We start from the raw sequence: 16,862 nt of genomic DNA on the forward strand, positions 1-16,862 counted from the left end.
GCGAGAATTAGGTTTGGACGGACTGCCCCAAACTACAGAGGTATACTGTAGTAGTGAAAGGCTCATGGCAGAATACAATTTCAGAAAGGCAACAGGGGAGTAGAAGTCGCATAATATACGACAAACAATTCCAAGAGCGCGAAGGGTAGATTGTTTCGCATATTTAACGTTTGAATAGAAGGGTAGCGTTTTGTCGAAGTACTCACCAAGATTTAATCAACCCTGTTAAATGGAATGTCCCAGATTTTGTATGACAATTGCACCTGGTGTGTTTTCCGCGTGTAACTTCATACCACAGCTTTGGAAGCATGTAAAAGTAGCTGTACACCAGTTCTACAAAAAGAATGTCTTGTAGGAGGTCAATACAGTCGTGAACACTTTCTTCAGGTTTAAATAGCTTAGTCGTCAGCATATACAAGGTATAAAAACCATTGTATTGACGGGGAAATGTCATCTTAACAGTAACAAAAGACGATGGCCAAGAAAGTACCCCTGAGGAGCTTGGCTGCTGACCACGTAAAAGTGCTATTCATTGTTGCCAATGAAGCACATTCTATTGCTTAGGCAATTAGGCACCAAAGCAGTGAAGGAACAAGGAATTTCGATTGGCGTCACCTTCGTAATGAGAAGCTCATTGTAAAGGACACCAAATGCTTTACTTAAGTTTAAGTAAAGGGTGCCCAATTCGCCCCTACTATGTGCCACGCTGGAAGCATGAGTCATAAAAGTGACTATGTTTGTTGTAGTGGAGCAGGCTGTTACAAAATCATGCTCGCAGTCTGTTAAAATGTTCTTAGCCCTTACACAACGCAAGGGACGCAATAGAGATTTCAACAAAATAGTTTTCAACAAAATATTTTGTCATCGCACGTAAAATTAGAACTCAGTTGTCGACCTCTATAAACTTTTGCAAGGCCCTAACGGTAATAGTGTTACCAGTGCGGCAAGAAAACACAATTAAAGGGCCCCTCACCAGGACTGGCCCTTTTGAGCTGACAAGCGCAGAGCTTACATTGAGTGATAACGATCGTGTCTGCAAAGTATTGCATCGCTACGAGCAGCGGAAAGATCTAAAATTCCAAACCGAACACCGTTTTTCCTTCTCGCGGTCGCCGCGTTCCAAGCCGGAGGATGACGTAGTCGCGTCCTTGAGCCTACGTACTCGAGTCCGCAGTCCGACGTCACTCGTGGTGACACGTGACTTCGGGAATTATTCAAGGCGCCATCTGTTATTTGTGTGATCTGTTGCTAGAGAAATAATAAAACACACAAACGGAATGTTTGCGTGTTTTTTGCTTTAGTTCGACCGAAGCAATGGAGATGTACTTCCGCTTCGTCTGCTTGTTCCCACGGAGGTGCGGTCACGTGCGCTGGTACCGAAACTGTCATTTTCTACCGTGTTCTGGCGCGTGATCATGCTCTGCGTTCCGTTCGTTCTGCCTTAGTACTCGTGTAGCACGGAATTCTACGGCTAGTCATGTGTCGTTGTGCAAGCGTGCGCTGCACGAAACGATGACAGCTCGCGCGCAACGCCGCCAGTGGAAGTGCGCACCCTGAAAAAAAAATATGCGAGAAAAAAAAGGTGAAGGCGGGGCCCGTGACCTATATGTCACGCGATCCTCGAAGTCCGGCACGGGAGAACGCAGGGAAGGAATTTCGCTTGCGAAGGTTAGACGGGGCGAATGGAGAGGGAGTCTCACTATGCAAACGGAGCCCGGCTGCGAAATCAGGGGTTCGGGGCACCGAAATATTTCTATCTCGGCTATTAATGAGTCGGCTTGAAAACTTTTTGCGGAATTACGCTCCCTGGAGGACACGTAACAACTTCCGGCATGCAACGTAAACTTGCGATGGGGCCTGGTGAGGGCCCCTTCAAGGGTATAAAAATTTTCGCAGTGTGCTCAAGAACTGGAAGGCATGCACTGTTATAAAAAGTTGCAATGGGCTCGGCTTGGTTGAAGTCTCTCGTCACACGACAGACTGTGTCGAGCGTTCGAAGTGCACACAGTCTCGCCTGTCGAGCGTGGGGTGGAGAAAATCAGAGATCTATCGAAGGTCCTTAGTTCCCTGAGCGCTTGGCAGGAGGTCACCTATAACGCTGTAAGGAAGCACAATCCTGTGAGTATTCCGCGCGAAGCAGGTTATTTTAGCTTTTGATTCGCTTTTGGTAAGCTTGTTTCAAGAACACCATGACTCAAAATTAGCGATGTGCTCCTGAAGAGCGGCGCAATCATTTGCATTTTTTACAACTTTGAATAGTTTCACACCATCAGCATATAACAAAATTGAAGAGCTTTGAATGATTGCCGAAACGTCGTTAATAAACAACGAAGAAAGAAGAGGACCTAGCAGAGACTCTTGAGCAACTACACTTGTAGCCGCATAAAGTTTTAACGACTGACCTTTTACGCTAAGGAAGCAGTACCGGTCGCAGAGGTAGCTGCTTACAAGTGTTATGGTCAATTTGTGCAAATCAAGTTGCGTAAACTTTCGAACGAATAATTTGCGACACTACATCAAACCCGTCTTACTGTGTTCAAAATAAATCACATCCAGCTGTTCTTTGTTATAGACTGCTTGAGAGACGTGCACCATATTACTAGCCAGCCGGGCTATGGCATGAAACAAGTTTTGGGAAGTTTTCTTTAAAGGGACACTTAAGTGAAACAATAAATCAGTTGACACTTATAAAGCATTGTTTGAGAGTCCCGCAGGCAGCCTTTCCCACATATCAGTTTGATAATAAGATGAGAAAATCAAGGTCGAACCATCAGTATTTGAATTTCGCGCCGAAACCCCGACGCCGGTAGGTCAGTGTGATGTCAGAGATTGCAAAGTATGTTTTCGCATTTGGGCCGCGTTGGCTGAGTAAGGGTTCCCGAAACTTGCCATGCTTAATATATTGTTGCTTTAGAACACAATGTAGTCAATCTGTACCGCTATTCATGACGTCACAGCGACCAGTTGCAAGAACTTCTAGGCGGCGTCGCCATCCGTCTTTCGTTCTTGTACTTTTTCTGGTTTACCAAGCGTAAGAGGGGTGTTTTTAGTGCCGTAGAAAGGTAATTTATTGATTCAGAGCAAATCATTTTTCTCTTTAGTGTCCCTTTAATCTGAAGATCGAAATGACACACACAAAAGAAGAGGTTGGTAGTTCTGTAGCACCAATAATAATAATAATAATAATAATAATAATAATAATAATAATAATAATAATAATAATAATAATAATAATAATAATAATAATAATAATAATAATAATAATAATAATAATACCAATAAACTTTCATAAAGTATGTTTATAACATCAAATACCGCTCCAGTTTAGTTTCGGAATAAATATATTCAGTTCTAGTATCCTGGTCTGATATATAAGCAATACCTGGAAAACCCTTAGTAATCATTTCAGCACCTGGCAATACTGGCAACGGAAACTTGCACATACAGTTCATGGTCAGATGGGAACTGGAAAGCCGAATTCTCACTATTGTGCTGTGAAAGCCAATGATACTGCATACCCTACTTGTTGTTTTGTTAAATGCTATGTACGCACAAAATGTACACCTTGAACATGCAGCTGCAAATGAACCCGACTTTCTTTTTTTTGTATTTGTCGTAATCTTATGAAAGTTGAGTTTCTGTATCAGTGCTTTCAAGTTTTTGTATATGCGGTCGACCGTTGTGTCGCTCTGATATTTAATCCTCTGTGAGTGAAAGGCTAGGGGATGCAATGGCTAAGCGCAGTCTTTGAATATTGTTGCTTTACTATAGATATTTTTTATTCTCTTTTTTCATTGTTCCAGTGATACATTACGTTTATTACGAGCATCAGTTTGTCGTTAGACATCTTTTCTAGCTGCCCGTTTGTTTTTGCTAACCTGCAGTAACGTTAGGCCGATAATATATCATGTCAATCGTGTTCCCGCGCTAGAGTCCTTCTAACCGGACTCGAATTCTCGTCAAGTGAACTTGATTGCAGTTTTCTGTGCGAGCCAGTTCCATCTCTGACATTGTACAAAGGCAGCGAAATAAGTCCATTTCCCATAATAGCTGAACAATGTGGACGCCTTTGAGACAAAACTAAATTGTGACAAAAGGAAGATATCCAGACAAAAGGAAACGCAGAGTGGGCGCTTTCTTCGTTTTCTTTTTTTTTCCTTTTACCGTCACGTGCGAGACAGCGTGCTTGCGTTCAGCCCCCTCTGCTCTTCGAAGCCGATAGCACCCGAACGGTGACCGCCCGGCGCCGGTTTCAAAATACGGGAAGGCGCCAAAGCGCTGGCGATTTAACTTATCTCGCCCACAGCGCTCGTTCGTCTGCGAACGAAGAGGACCGGGTCGGTATCGCGCGCGACCTTAGTAGGGGAAACGACATAAGGCTTGCGTCCGGTGTGATTCCGCACAGCTCCTAACAGAGCCTCTGTAGGCCGCCGGAAAGCGGACACAGCGAGTAATAGGCACCGAATAAGGCTGTCGTTTTTACGTCCACGAGGTCACCAACTCGAATCTGCTCTTACATCATTCTTTCATAACTGCGAGACCTTGCACTTTTTAGCGGCGTGTGTCTGTGTAACGTCGCTGTACATCGCGCGAGCTTCGGTTGATTCGGTGTACCCGCGTCGTTAACTTGAGGCGCTTATGAATATGGGCGGCCTCAGGGAAACGGTGTCAACGAAAGCATTCCTGCCTGCATCGCTCGTGCTTGTCGTTCTCGGCGCAAGTTCAACTGGGCAAGTCCTGGCTGCTTCTGTGCGGGCCCCGCCGGCGTCGATGACCGGTGAGTGATGCCGGCAAGAAGCACGGAACTCGCGCCTATATGCATACGCACGCGTATACGCGCGCTGGTGGGTTGGAACAGCTGTAACTGCCGTTTAGAGTACGTGCTTCGCACGGCACGGGTAGGATATGTTAGCCTCTTTCGTTTACCCGCATCAGTGCGGGAATGACATTATAATACCGAATATTCAAAAAAATATTACGGGGCGGGGCAACTCGGCAACTTTTCTATCTCTATGAGGAGAACTGGTAATCAATGTGACATTTTCTATCCGAGTTAAGGCCTCAAAATTGATTCGCGTGCCGCATGAAGACGCAAAACGTACCGGTGCTTCGTTAATACACAAGAAAAAAGTACAGGGAACCATTTTTGCGGATACATGCTAAGTGATAGTGTTATTGCTGTGTATTTCAGGATTACACAAGGATTGTAGTGTACCGCAATTTCTGTAATGAGTTTTTTTTATTTATTAGGGAGAAAGCATTAAGTGGCTCGTTGCAATGGCTCATACCCGAGAAAAGCGGCGACTAGTCCAGTGATGCAAAAATTCAATGAAGCAAAAAAGATCCTGACCACGAATGGCTCATAGCCACATAAGCAAGCAAAGCTGCAATGGCTGAACATGAATAAACGAAAGAAAGAATAGCGAAATAAAGACGGAAAGAAAGAGAGAATGAACGAAAGAATAAAAGAACCTCTAGGTAGAGCATTAGATGCTCGTATGTATTGTTGAGGAGGTCGACCTACAACGCTATACGTTTCCCTAAGACTGCAGCTCGGTATGTCTTGCAAGAAGTCTGACCTCTCCGATAGCATAACTTGATGCATTGCCACGTGTGCAGCCGGCTTTTTCCTTCACGTTCTACAGGAGTGTAACATGCTTCTGAAACTTTTCTTATTTGTGGGTATAGCATGCGTATTAGAACTAAGCAATACTGATCGGGTGCATTATTGCATATAGCTGCTATAGTGTGAGGTTGCAGACGAATACATGCCAACCGCAACAACGAAACCCAACAAACTCAACCCAAACGAGGAACTCTATCACAATATAACCTCAGGCTGCTCGATTATAGACAGGGAAGTAAGAAAACAAATATACAAAAATCTTAAGGAATACGCAAATAAATTATAACTATGAATAACAGAACACCTTCAACATAGTGATAAAAGAAAAGAAATGTTTCCAACGTAACAGAAGGATCTTGCGAATTATACGACTAGATACTTCGTTATAAATACAAGCCTGCGTCCGTAAACAATGACACGCCGATAAATTTATCAGTGTTGCTTTGGAACAGTGAATATCTTGTTAATGCGCGTATCAGATAACACCGAGTTTGCAGGTTGCTGCTTAGCGGAACCTGACATTAACTACAAGGTGCTTTGCCGTTGCATGTATTAAGAGGACTGGCCTACTCAGCGTCGCTGTTGTCTGACACGCGCTGAACAGGGCTGTCGCGCTCAGCGTCCCGCAATTGCTCAGGCGTGCGCCAAAGATCAAATTTCCGCTTCCACGCGTGAGAGAGAGGAAACAAGCTAAAGGAGAGGCTTGATTTTTTTTATTAAGAACCCTATAATACGAGCCGACAATACAGTAAGTGAAGTGTAGCGGTATTCTTTTTTTCTTAATACATCAAATTATAGATGCTGCGTGTGTTTGCCATGAGCTTCATATTTCTTTTATAAGACGAAGGGGAAAAGAAAGTAGTAGATAACACAACTTGCATTTCGTTGGAGCAGCACCCACAACCATTGCCATTACTGGATGTCCGCCCGATTCGGTTACGTAGGCTGTTGACCCGTTTACTTCCATTGAACACTTCTCTACATGCAATAAACGCTGCTCTGGTGGTGTTTCTCCAAAAAAAAAGAAAAAGCCGGCGCTCCTTGTTAGATAGCCTCAAGTAGGCCCCAGAGATGGTGTTAATGATGCAAAAGCCACCACCAGCCGCGATAGTTTAGTGACAATTTTAGGTTGCACGGTTTAGCTCGAGAGGGTCGAGGGTTCAATCCCGGCCGTGGTGGCTGCACTTCTATAAGGGGGGGGGGGGGGGGTAATGCTTGTGAGCTTATATATAGGTGCCCATTAAAGAACCCCAGGGGCTCCCAATTAATCAGGAGTACTCCCCTACAGCGGGCCTCCGATAAGATTGTGGCTTCGGCACGTAAAATGCCGGAATTAATTTTGTTTTCCCAACGGAAACCAAAATCAACATCTGTCTTTGATACGCGCGTGTCCAATTACGCGAACTTAAATCTCGCGGCGATGCAATTACCCTGTCCTGAGGGAACACGTGTCCTCTTATTGCATGACACAGTCCAGTCCGATGGGGATCCGGATTATTTTTCTGCTCTTCCGAGAAGCTGACTATACTACTCGAAGTGGTGCCCTGTTCTCAAAAAAAAAAAAAAACGAAGGAAGATAACCATTTTCACACAGCACGTGCATTCGTGGTTGCGCCGACCGGGTAAGGGCGGCTGCCCCTAATGTCTATCCTCGTGAACCTTGAAACGTAAATCATTTCGGACGGAAGAACGCTGTCTCTGCGCTCTACTGACTTGCTTGTGCCTCTGTACACTTTGAGGCTAGGAACGTGCCATTTAGTGCCGTATGATTGCACGATGCGAGCGCGGGAAAGATCAAGGACAGGCACTCGTTTTAGTCTTTCGTTGCGCTTCTATTACACAATCAATTGTTGGAGACAACTGTGATAAGCGACATCGCCAGCGCTACTTATCAACTGCGCGCACGTGATGATCCCGAAATGTGGGAGAGATAACACACTATTGCACTGTGAAAAAACACGAATAGCCTAGAGGAGACATTGTCCATAACACTTTAGCGGTATTCCTGCAATAATCTTCGTCCTCCATCGCTGCACGTTTAGCGCCAATGCCATTGGTGGAAGAATTAAGTAAAACACGGGTAAGCAGACAAGCATTAAATGGTTGTGTGGAACCCTTTTACAGTGACCTTGAAATGGTTGACATCATTCAATGTTTAGGAGTAAGCGGCATTCTTTCTCACCAAATAATGCGAATACGTAAAGTATCATATGTAAAAATCCCCCTCTGGGATTAACAGTAACCAGGAATGAATAGAGAGTTATAGATATTGATAAGATGGGGAAATAAATATTGTGATGCCTGAAGCGTACATCAGTCTGAGTAAATATTAATCGAGCCGAAAATACGATAGCGCTGTGCCCAGTCTAGCGTTAAGACATGCATAACACAACTACGGGCTACCAAGATAATTTTGCATTGCACTTGAATATAATGGCCTGGATACGACCTCCACACCTACAGAATTGAACAAAACATCGAATCTTGCTCGTATATGAAACCTATGTTCTGTAAACATCGTTTCTTCTCCGTAAAAATGTGAGCCCAGTATAGAACGTATCTTGCTCAAAGCGTACTTTTCAACCACCAGAGGAAGCCTATCAACCAGAATTAAAATCCACGACCCACAACAGCCATCACATCATCCTAACTTGTCTTTGTGCTAGTGGACTTTAAAGAGAGGCTTTCTTTGATTTTTTTTTAAGAACTTGACTTCGGTAGCCGTTTCCTCTGGATATTCTTGTGAATGCATGCACTAAACATGGAACACTGGCTATGATTGGTCTTGCCGAGTAGAAACTTGCCTCATTGAACTCATGCGCGAGAGACAACTCGATGCTGGCCGCTACTTGACCCTGCAGAAAATTTGGATCACTTGTTATGGGAGCCACTGAGTGTGCACCCAAACCGACAAATTCGGCACTGGGCATATGCAAGTTGATGTGTGCCCAATCTTGGTCGATGACCCAAAAACGATGTGGCTCTGTGACACAAGGCATATCGAGGCATGAATATATTTAAATAAATGTCTTACTTCTCATCAACGTTCTTCCCTCGACCCGAGTCATACGTCGCCTTCGTTATCGCGTATCAGACAGCTGACGGCTACAGAGTGAGACGTTGCGCTATTTGTTGTTCGCTATTACGGCAACCTGGCTTACTGAAACAAGCTTCGCGTCATTCACATTCCAGCATTGGGTTGGATCTGCATGTTTCCTTAAAATTTACTTGACGTAGCCTCCAGGAGCGTCGCAAGTTGCGGGAATTTCTTAATTGACAACTTTGTGTTCCGCCCACCAGACTACGGCATCACTCATAGCCTGCAGTGCAACTCTGTCACGTTAAACACTGGCAATTTAGGCAAAATGCAAACACCCGTTCAGGCAGTTTGTGAAGAAGACTTCCGTGCGGGGGCTGAAGAGTCTCGTGTTCGTTTCAATATATTTTAGCCGCCGTAGCGTGATTTCTTACCCTTGTTATTTTTAAGGCATACATACATTTAACGTCAGAGACAGATACGTACTTTGCGAAAGCCACAAAAGATGTTGTACATTGTTCCGGAAAGGCGACAAAACGCTGGACCCTACTATCAAAAATATCAATACTTCAGCGGTTCCTTTGGCTTCCAAGTTCGCCGAGTGCGACAATTGCAGACTCTCACAGCGGGTATCATCATATTCGCAAAAATGAATTCTTTTTTTTTTTTGCAATCTATACAACGTCGTCCTCGTCCGAAATGCATGGGCAGACGCCACCAATATCAGAGTCTTGTGCAGCGGCAAACCCACGCAAATCACTAAGGCTTCGTTATAGCATGATGGTTATAGAACATCCATCTGCCAATTGCAGATTCCCGCAGGGAGATTAGTTCGGATATTAGTGGTGGTTGTGAGCAGTTTCGCTTTGCTTCGCTTTCTGGAGTGCTAAAGGAAAACACGAGGCGGTAACCTAACGACCGCCCTCGGTGAAACCAAATAACCGACATAGCATCGTGCTCTTGACCATTGCCGTAGTGAAAGTTCGCAGCCTAGAACTCTCCCATTAGCATATGCCAGGCTATCGCAATGACGAGCAGCATTATTCGCGAATGTGGACCGCCAGTGGCTAATGGCTGGTACGAACGAAAGCTTGATGAATTCGGCGCCTGAGGCCAAATTGGCAAAGCTTTTCTTTCACAGCAGTTTATACAAAATACCTTACAGGCCCGAAGAATGGGCATTGCGTAAAGGAAAAAAATATTTACGCAGTATAAAGAGCAAACAATTATACAAAATTATACAATTATACAATGCTTTGTTAATAATAATACAACGAAGAGTCAAGTTTACGCAAACTCTAATATTGTAAAAAAAAGCATACAAGACGCAACGCAGACAAGAAGTTTTTTTCTAAAGTAAGAAATGAATGTTTATGTCATGACGGAATGTTTCTTTGTTAGCTTCAGCTACCAGGATATCGAGAAGGTCGTTCCACAAGCGGATGACACGTGGAAGCGCAGATGAGTTAAAGCGTCTGTTTTGCCGTAGATGCGCGTGAAAGAAATATGATTGTGCAATCTACGTGAGGTGAATGGAGAAACTTGCAACGCTATTGGTGATGACCTCGGTCCGTGCACGTACATGTGAAACAGCAATATAAGTGCTACATCGCGACGAGTGTTCAAAGAAGGCATTGATAGATTGTTTTTTAATTTGCGTTATACTTTCGTTCCAGTTGTAATTTTGTTAAATGAATCGAGCGGCTCTATTCTGAACTGATTCTAGTATAGTGGTTAAATAAATGTAATGAGGGGACCATACTAAAGAAGCAAATTCCAGTTTAGGGCGAACAAATGTAAGGTAGGCTAATTTGCGGACATTTGTCGGTGTCTTACGGAGGTTCCGGCGTAAATATACCAAGGATCGGGAGGCATTTCCGCAAATGTTGTTGATATGTGTAGTCCAGGAAAGGTTCCTTGTCAGGGTTATGCCTAGGTATTGCGTCAATTTCGATTGCCAGATTTAAAGATGGGAATGACCTTCGCGATTTTCCAGTCTTGGGGAAGGATTCCTGTCGATAGCGATTGCCGGAATATATGAGATAATATTTTACTCGAGACTGATATAGTGTTTTTGTACCTTTGAGTTTATGTCGTCAACGCCTGCTGATGTGTATACTTTCGGATTATTTATAATGGATGCGATGCCGTCGACAGTAATGTCAATGGGCTGTAAGAAAGGGTAGTCAAGATCAGCCACCTCAGAATCGTCATCTATGGTGTGTACTGATGAAAAGAATGAATTGATGGTGTTTGGACAGTCATGGTCTGGAATCGGAATGGGGTCGTTATCATGCAAAATTATGTTGTTGTCCTGTCGCTCCGGACACACTGATTCCCAAAATTTCTTTGTGTTAGTTGTGAGCAGGGATCGCAGGGAGTTGCGTATCAGTAGTTTGCCACCTACATCAAAGGCATGCTTTCCCGAGCCTTCTGTATGGCAAGTGTTGTCTAGTGTTGGCTTTCACCAAAATCTAGAATTCGGGGCATCATGTCGCCATCACGCCCATTGCTGAGATTAGTGGCAGATGCCTGAACGCCGGCCAGCGAAAAAAAAACGCCTATAGAAGTTTTGTAATAGATTATTGGGAATTCTGTGGTTGTGGGTGGGGGTATTAGACTTTGTAGTCCTGGGTGGGTTTCAGACCAATCAGGGCCACAGGGATAATTGTTAAAAACTACAGGATACACCTTCTACCCTATCCCTTCTCATGTTGCATTCACTCCTAGTATTGACTGTTTAGACGCCCAAACCGCTGACTTATACTTTAAAGTTGGCTTTGGCGTCTGTCTTCTCAGCACAATTGCCCATGCGTTGCGACACCCTTTGCTTTCAGCGTGTCCTAGCCTTCGAAGTCCTGGCGTATGGGTGATGCTTTAGATGCCAACTCGAAACTCCGTGTGGGCACAAGGCCAAGGTAGATTGCTCAAAAGGAAGGAACGAGAACAGCGCGTTCTTTCAGGCACGTTGCCGAGCATCAAGGTAAGAGCGTAACCCGCCAACCGTGAATGATGTGTGACACAATGTTACTCACTTACTGATGCATGTGTTTTGAAATTCTTATTAAACTGCAGCTAGTAACGGTAAAACTGGTTAAATCTGTGAGACAGCAGGCTCTTTGTATAGAGAAAAATTGGCTTCGCTATAACTTATCACATGTACTTCGAATACTGCGTGATTTCTCGTAAAACAATCATTGAATGATACGTTATTTGTTTAGGAATTACCAGTAATGACCGCAGCGTACACGTACAAGTAACTTCGTTTTGAATAAGCGTGAGACAAGTGCATTCTTTACGGGACGTCAAACACGATATGCGTCACGCAATACGTCATCATTATCGGAGAATCAACATGCACAGCAAAGTCTCAAAACTGTTGGCGTGTGTGAGCGCTTCCTGTAGAACAATTTAAACATACAATATAATGTGCTGCACAAATAAAAAATATTCATTGTTGAATTTCTTGAACCAACAGTCTACATTAACGCGCCTAAAGAAGTGGCACTTGACCGCCTCCATCATCGTAGGAACGGTAGCTTACATCAATAACAGCTGGAGATTGTAGTATTATAGCTTAAGCGATCGAAAGTTGGACCGGCTAGTCGTGCTTGCTAATTGGGCATCCACGTCAATTGTGAGTCTCTCGTGCCACAGGAGGTTGAGCGAAATATTAACATAAAAATAAAGAAGGTTTCGCTTCATTTTACTTTTTTATTGAGTTTTCCAAGCCCAACATGCAGATTTTCCAACAAGTAGTCCACTATTGCGCATGCTTATAGAGCCACCTGTACTGAAAAAAAAACTTTCACTACATTCGTTCAAGTGTGCTTGACATTCTGTAGCTGAGCATGTGCCTGACACTCTTGACACTCTGCTGCAACGACGTCTTTACGCGGAAGACAACTTGAACTGTATTCTTTCAGGTACAAGAAACGCAATTCAAGAAATAATAATCCAGCCCCAGAGCAAGTACTATGTTCTACCAAATCACAAAGTGTGGAGACGTGGCCTTAGTATTCTGGAAAAAAATACTCATATATTAAGTGCTCACAACAGTATACACCAGTCGATTGTGATGATGGAAATAATCATAGCAAAGGTGCCCGCCCACTCACAAACAACACTTACGAACAGAAGCACTTGTGAATTCCGCCTGAAAATGAATGAATGAATAAATGAACCTTTATTTGAAGCTGTGACTTGTCAGTCGAGGTGGAAGGGTCCCTTATTCCAGGAAGCCTCTGGCTTGGATCGCTCTCCGGGCCCAGGCGACGAGTTCTCGCTGGTCTACCCGGTCCGGCTTGGAGATCGCAGCCTCCCATGTTTCAGCGAGTAGGTTTGGGTTTCATAAGTAGTGTTTTGTACTGACTGGCCGCCTTCGATGATAACATCTTCCCGCAAGTAGGTCACAGAGCTTTTGCTTGGAAATATTCCAGCTAGAGAGCTCTTCCTAATGTGTTTGGAACCAGACGCGGGAAATTCCACCTAAGTTGAAGGTTGCATTTGCAAGCATTACGATTGGGTGCCACTGGTTATGTTTGCTGAAGAACTCATACAGCATGTTGAAACAATATTCGACCTCAACACTATCTTGGCCGGAGAAAGTGCCAGGATCGCAGGGATAAAAATGCGTGACGTACTGCTGCTGGAACCCAAGTCGTAGGCGGAGACGAGGTGTAGTCGCAGAGAGCCATTGCCGATAGATGGACGGTGCGGCCGCTGCGGAGTCCGTAGCGCGGACGGGGAACGCACCCTTCTACCAAAATGTTACCGATGGAAGTAGTAATTATACTGAATACCTTTTACACGATATATTTAAAAAAAACAAAGCAGTGCGCTGAGTAATGAATGCGGTATCTTGAGCAAGGAGCCAGTTCGCCTTCTTCATTGAGTGACTGCGCCCATATTTTAGGTGGCGAACGCATGTACCAATACTTCTCTCATCTGTGTTGGCTGTCACCTGCTCTCACGGTCATTTTTATGGCGTTAGTACTTTTTTTATGCATACGGGGCCTGGTTGTCGCCTACTGCTCCAGCGAACCAGCGCACTGTGACCTTCAATACATTTTATGTACGAACATAAACTTCCTTTGTAAGGCATTGGTCAACCTATTTTGTTAATATGGAGGGCCTGTGCTGCTGCCAAAGAAGATATTAATTGCCCGGGAAATTCTTGGCAACTACTGCGTCAGCTATTAACAGTATTTCGTGGTTTCTGCAGCACATAATCTACAGCATATCATCTTTTCATGCGCGGTGCACTTGAGTCCTTATATATGTGGGTCACTCATTGTAGATGATGAGTGATTATAGGGATTTCATGGCGGAAGGGGCAAAGACATTGTAGATGTCATGCAAAAAAAGGAAAAAGAAGACCTGTATGAAAAAGGAGGTCGTTCAGAGAGTGGCAATGCTCAACAAACGCACTTGTACTTCCTGTCATATTCCCAATTAGAGACTGGCGGCAATAGTTTCTGCTTTATCTGTTTCTCACTTCATGGTTCTGTAGCTTGAGTTATATGTGAATAATTATTTATCACTATATTACCTTACAACGAAAAAATTGTCTTTCTAGTAAACACAAGAATAGTGGCTTCAGATATTTGTGCACACTGCGTGACTAGCTGGCATTGCAGCTTACGGAAGGAAGTGACCTATGAAATGTGCTTCGAAATAACCAGGCTAGGAACATCCCACTTCGTTCGGCACGCCTACAAGATTTTTTAAGGAACTGTGGCTGCCCCAGTCAACGCTGGCGAGTAAACTTCAGAAAAAAGAAAGAAAACTGTTATGTACAACCTGAGGACACCTACAACTATTGATCGTAAAAGTGTTAAACAAACCTGCGTCTCCTCCATTGAATAACGAAAAGCAGGCACGTTCATGGAAGGACTGCGTACAGGTCTCACTACATTTATGACAGGAACACTTCTTGTGCTTCTAAAGAAGGCAAATGCGTCGCGGGTGACTAAGCAGCACAGTCACCATCAGGAAACGTATACATTTCAGTGGATGTCTTATACCCCTGTCACACGGACGAGGCTAAAGTCCTTTTAACTCCTTTCAACCAATGACGTCTTTATCTCGAGCGAGATGCGCGCTGTGTCACGCGGCACTCCTTTAGCAAAGGACTTAGCGAAAGGAGAACGAAGATCTCCCTTGCAGACTGAAGGAAGTACTCTTGTTCCCAGCGTGCTTGAATTACGAGTCGAAAAATCACCCTCGTTTTTATTAATTTCACTTTTACCAGCAATTATAACCAATTTTTATTGCATATAATATAGTATTTGAGCACTGACTAAGATATTTGAGTTGAGCAGCTACATTCAACTCTCGAATGGCTGCTGCGTTAGCCCTGACTGCGCCATTTTTTGTTGTTTTGGTCAACGCGATCGCACGTCTCGCGCATGCGGACTGTGTGATTCACGTCTTTCCCAAGAGGAGCGTAGCCGGCCACCTATCCTACGAACGACGTGGACCAAAGCGGAAACGTGGGCGTTAATTCGCCTACCCGGTAGTGGTGGCTAGCAGAGCCGACAAAATTGCTGTGTATGAGGTACATGTTATGTTGAGTACATGCTCGTTTTTTTGTCTTTAAGATAGATGACATTTTTAGAATGCAATGCATAAATAATTGTGTTTTGTAAGAAAAGACAAGTAACCCAACCTTTTTAGCAATATATAACGTGTTTCTTTCATGACTGCGTACGAGGTGAGCAGCGCCTAATGGGCCCCCAACGGCAGCATTAAGAAGCTCGCTTGTAGGCCGTGTGACACGGAGCCAACTCATTTGAGGTGAAACTCCCTTGTGGTCCTTTAAGGGAAGGAAGTTTGAAGGAGATCCGAGTTGCCCGTGTGACACGGGTATTAGTGCATTACAAAAAGCATATGTATGAAAATACCTAAGTAGGGAAGCACGTAGTACTGGTTCTCTTACGTAAGCTAGTAAATAGCAAGAATTCATGCAAGCGATTGGGCTCAATGATTTTATGTCAAATAATCAGACTGAAATAATCAGTGACGGAAATATTTTGAAAGGCCAGGCCGTCTTACCACGCAGAATGATTTCGCTCCAGAGCTTTTATCTTTGAGAGTAGTATGTCTACAGCCACCATAAAAGTTAAAAGAATGCTACACATGACAGCCATTCAAAGCTGCAGCGATGTATGCTTCCAGTCAGCGGCGAAATCGCCCTATGACATGACGCGCTGTGAGCTTCAAGTATGGCTGAGCATCCGGTCGCGCTTTTACTCAAACTTACCGCAACCTATGATGACCAAGTGCCAGCACAAGGCTTAGTTTTGATGACTGTAGCGCTACTTGCACAAATGCTTGCTGATCGTCTCGAAATATAGCGCAATACTTCACTACGACAAACATTCCAGCTAACCACGCAATGGATTGTTGTCTCAATGAATCGAGATGGCGTGTCTGATTTCCAGGTTATTGTATCGAGAATAAAAAAGCCCCGTGTGAATCAATGTTATGCGGAGCAGTGTGCGGGCAGCCTATTAGGTTAACGAAACGACCAGGAGAGCACCAAGACGTAGGCGGCTGTTTCATGACCTACACCAAATGCATGTCATGACATTCACCTCATTACCTATCATTTGTGTTCGTCACACATTCTAGTCATACTATGCTAATTCGGATAATGCCAAATTAAGGAAACGATCATGAGAGCACCAAGACGTAGGTGGCTGTTTTATCAGCTGTATGGCACGCATGTCATGATATTCATATTGTAACCTATCATTTATGTTCGTCGTACACTCTTGTCATACTATGCAAATTTTGGTGCATACCAAGACGTAGGCGGTGGTTTCATAACATACATGACACGCATATCATGCCATTCTTGTTATGTCCTACCATTTATGTTTGTCATACACTCTTGTCATGATGTGCCAATTTTGGTACATACCAAGTTAACGAAACGGCCATGAAATCACCAAACCTAGGCGGCTAGAAAGATATTGTCAAAGTGGCAAATGTCTGCCAAGAAATGCTTCGCAGTTAATATGCAATCTCGAAGCAATAAGGACCACATTACAAGTCCTGTTGCTGCTCCCAAGCAATCGTTATGTGGTAGGCTGCTCTCGTTTGCGACGAGCGCAAACGATGAATTAGTAGAAAGACCTCATTTTCGGACTGGACTGCTTCTGGAGCGCAAATGTCTTGTTAGCTACCGTTAAG

General features: G+C 44.1%; 1 protein-coding gene across 3 annotated transcripts in view; it reads left to right on the top strand.

Moving 5' to 3' along the window:
* Positions 1–4,316: 4,316 nt before the first annotated feature.
* Positions 4,317–16,862, top strand: part of LOC142576501 (chymotrypsinogen A-like) — a 43,205-nt gene continuing 30,659 nt past the window's right edge. For 2 of the 3 annotated variants that reach the window (XM_075686656.1, XM_075686657.1), the window contains exon 1: positions 4,318–4,777. In XM_075686656.1, coding sequence (XP_075542771.1) covers positions 4,639–4,777 — 139 coding nt within the window. In that variant the 5' untranslated portion in view covers positions 4,318–4,638. Of the gene's footprint in view, positions 4,778–16,862 lie in introns of all 3 variants that reach the window. The other variant, XM_075686655.1, reaches the window with a different exon arrangement.

The sequence above is a fragment of the Dermacentor variabilis genome, chromosome 3 (genome assembly GCF_050947875.1).
Source record: "Dermacentor variabilis isolate Ectoservices chromosome 3, ASM5094787v1, whole genome shotgun sequence".
Taxonomy (NCBI): Eukaryota; Metazoa; Arthropoda; class Arachnida; order Ixodida; family Ixodidae; genus Dermacentor; species Dermacentor variabilis.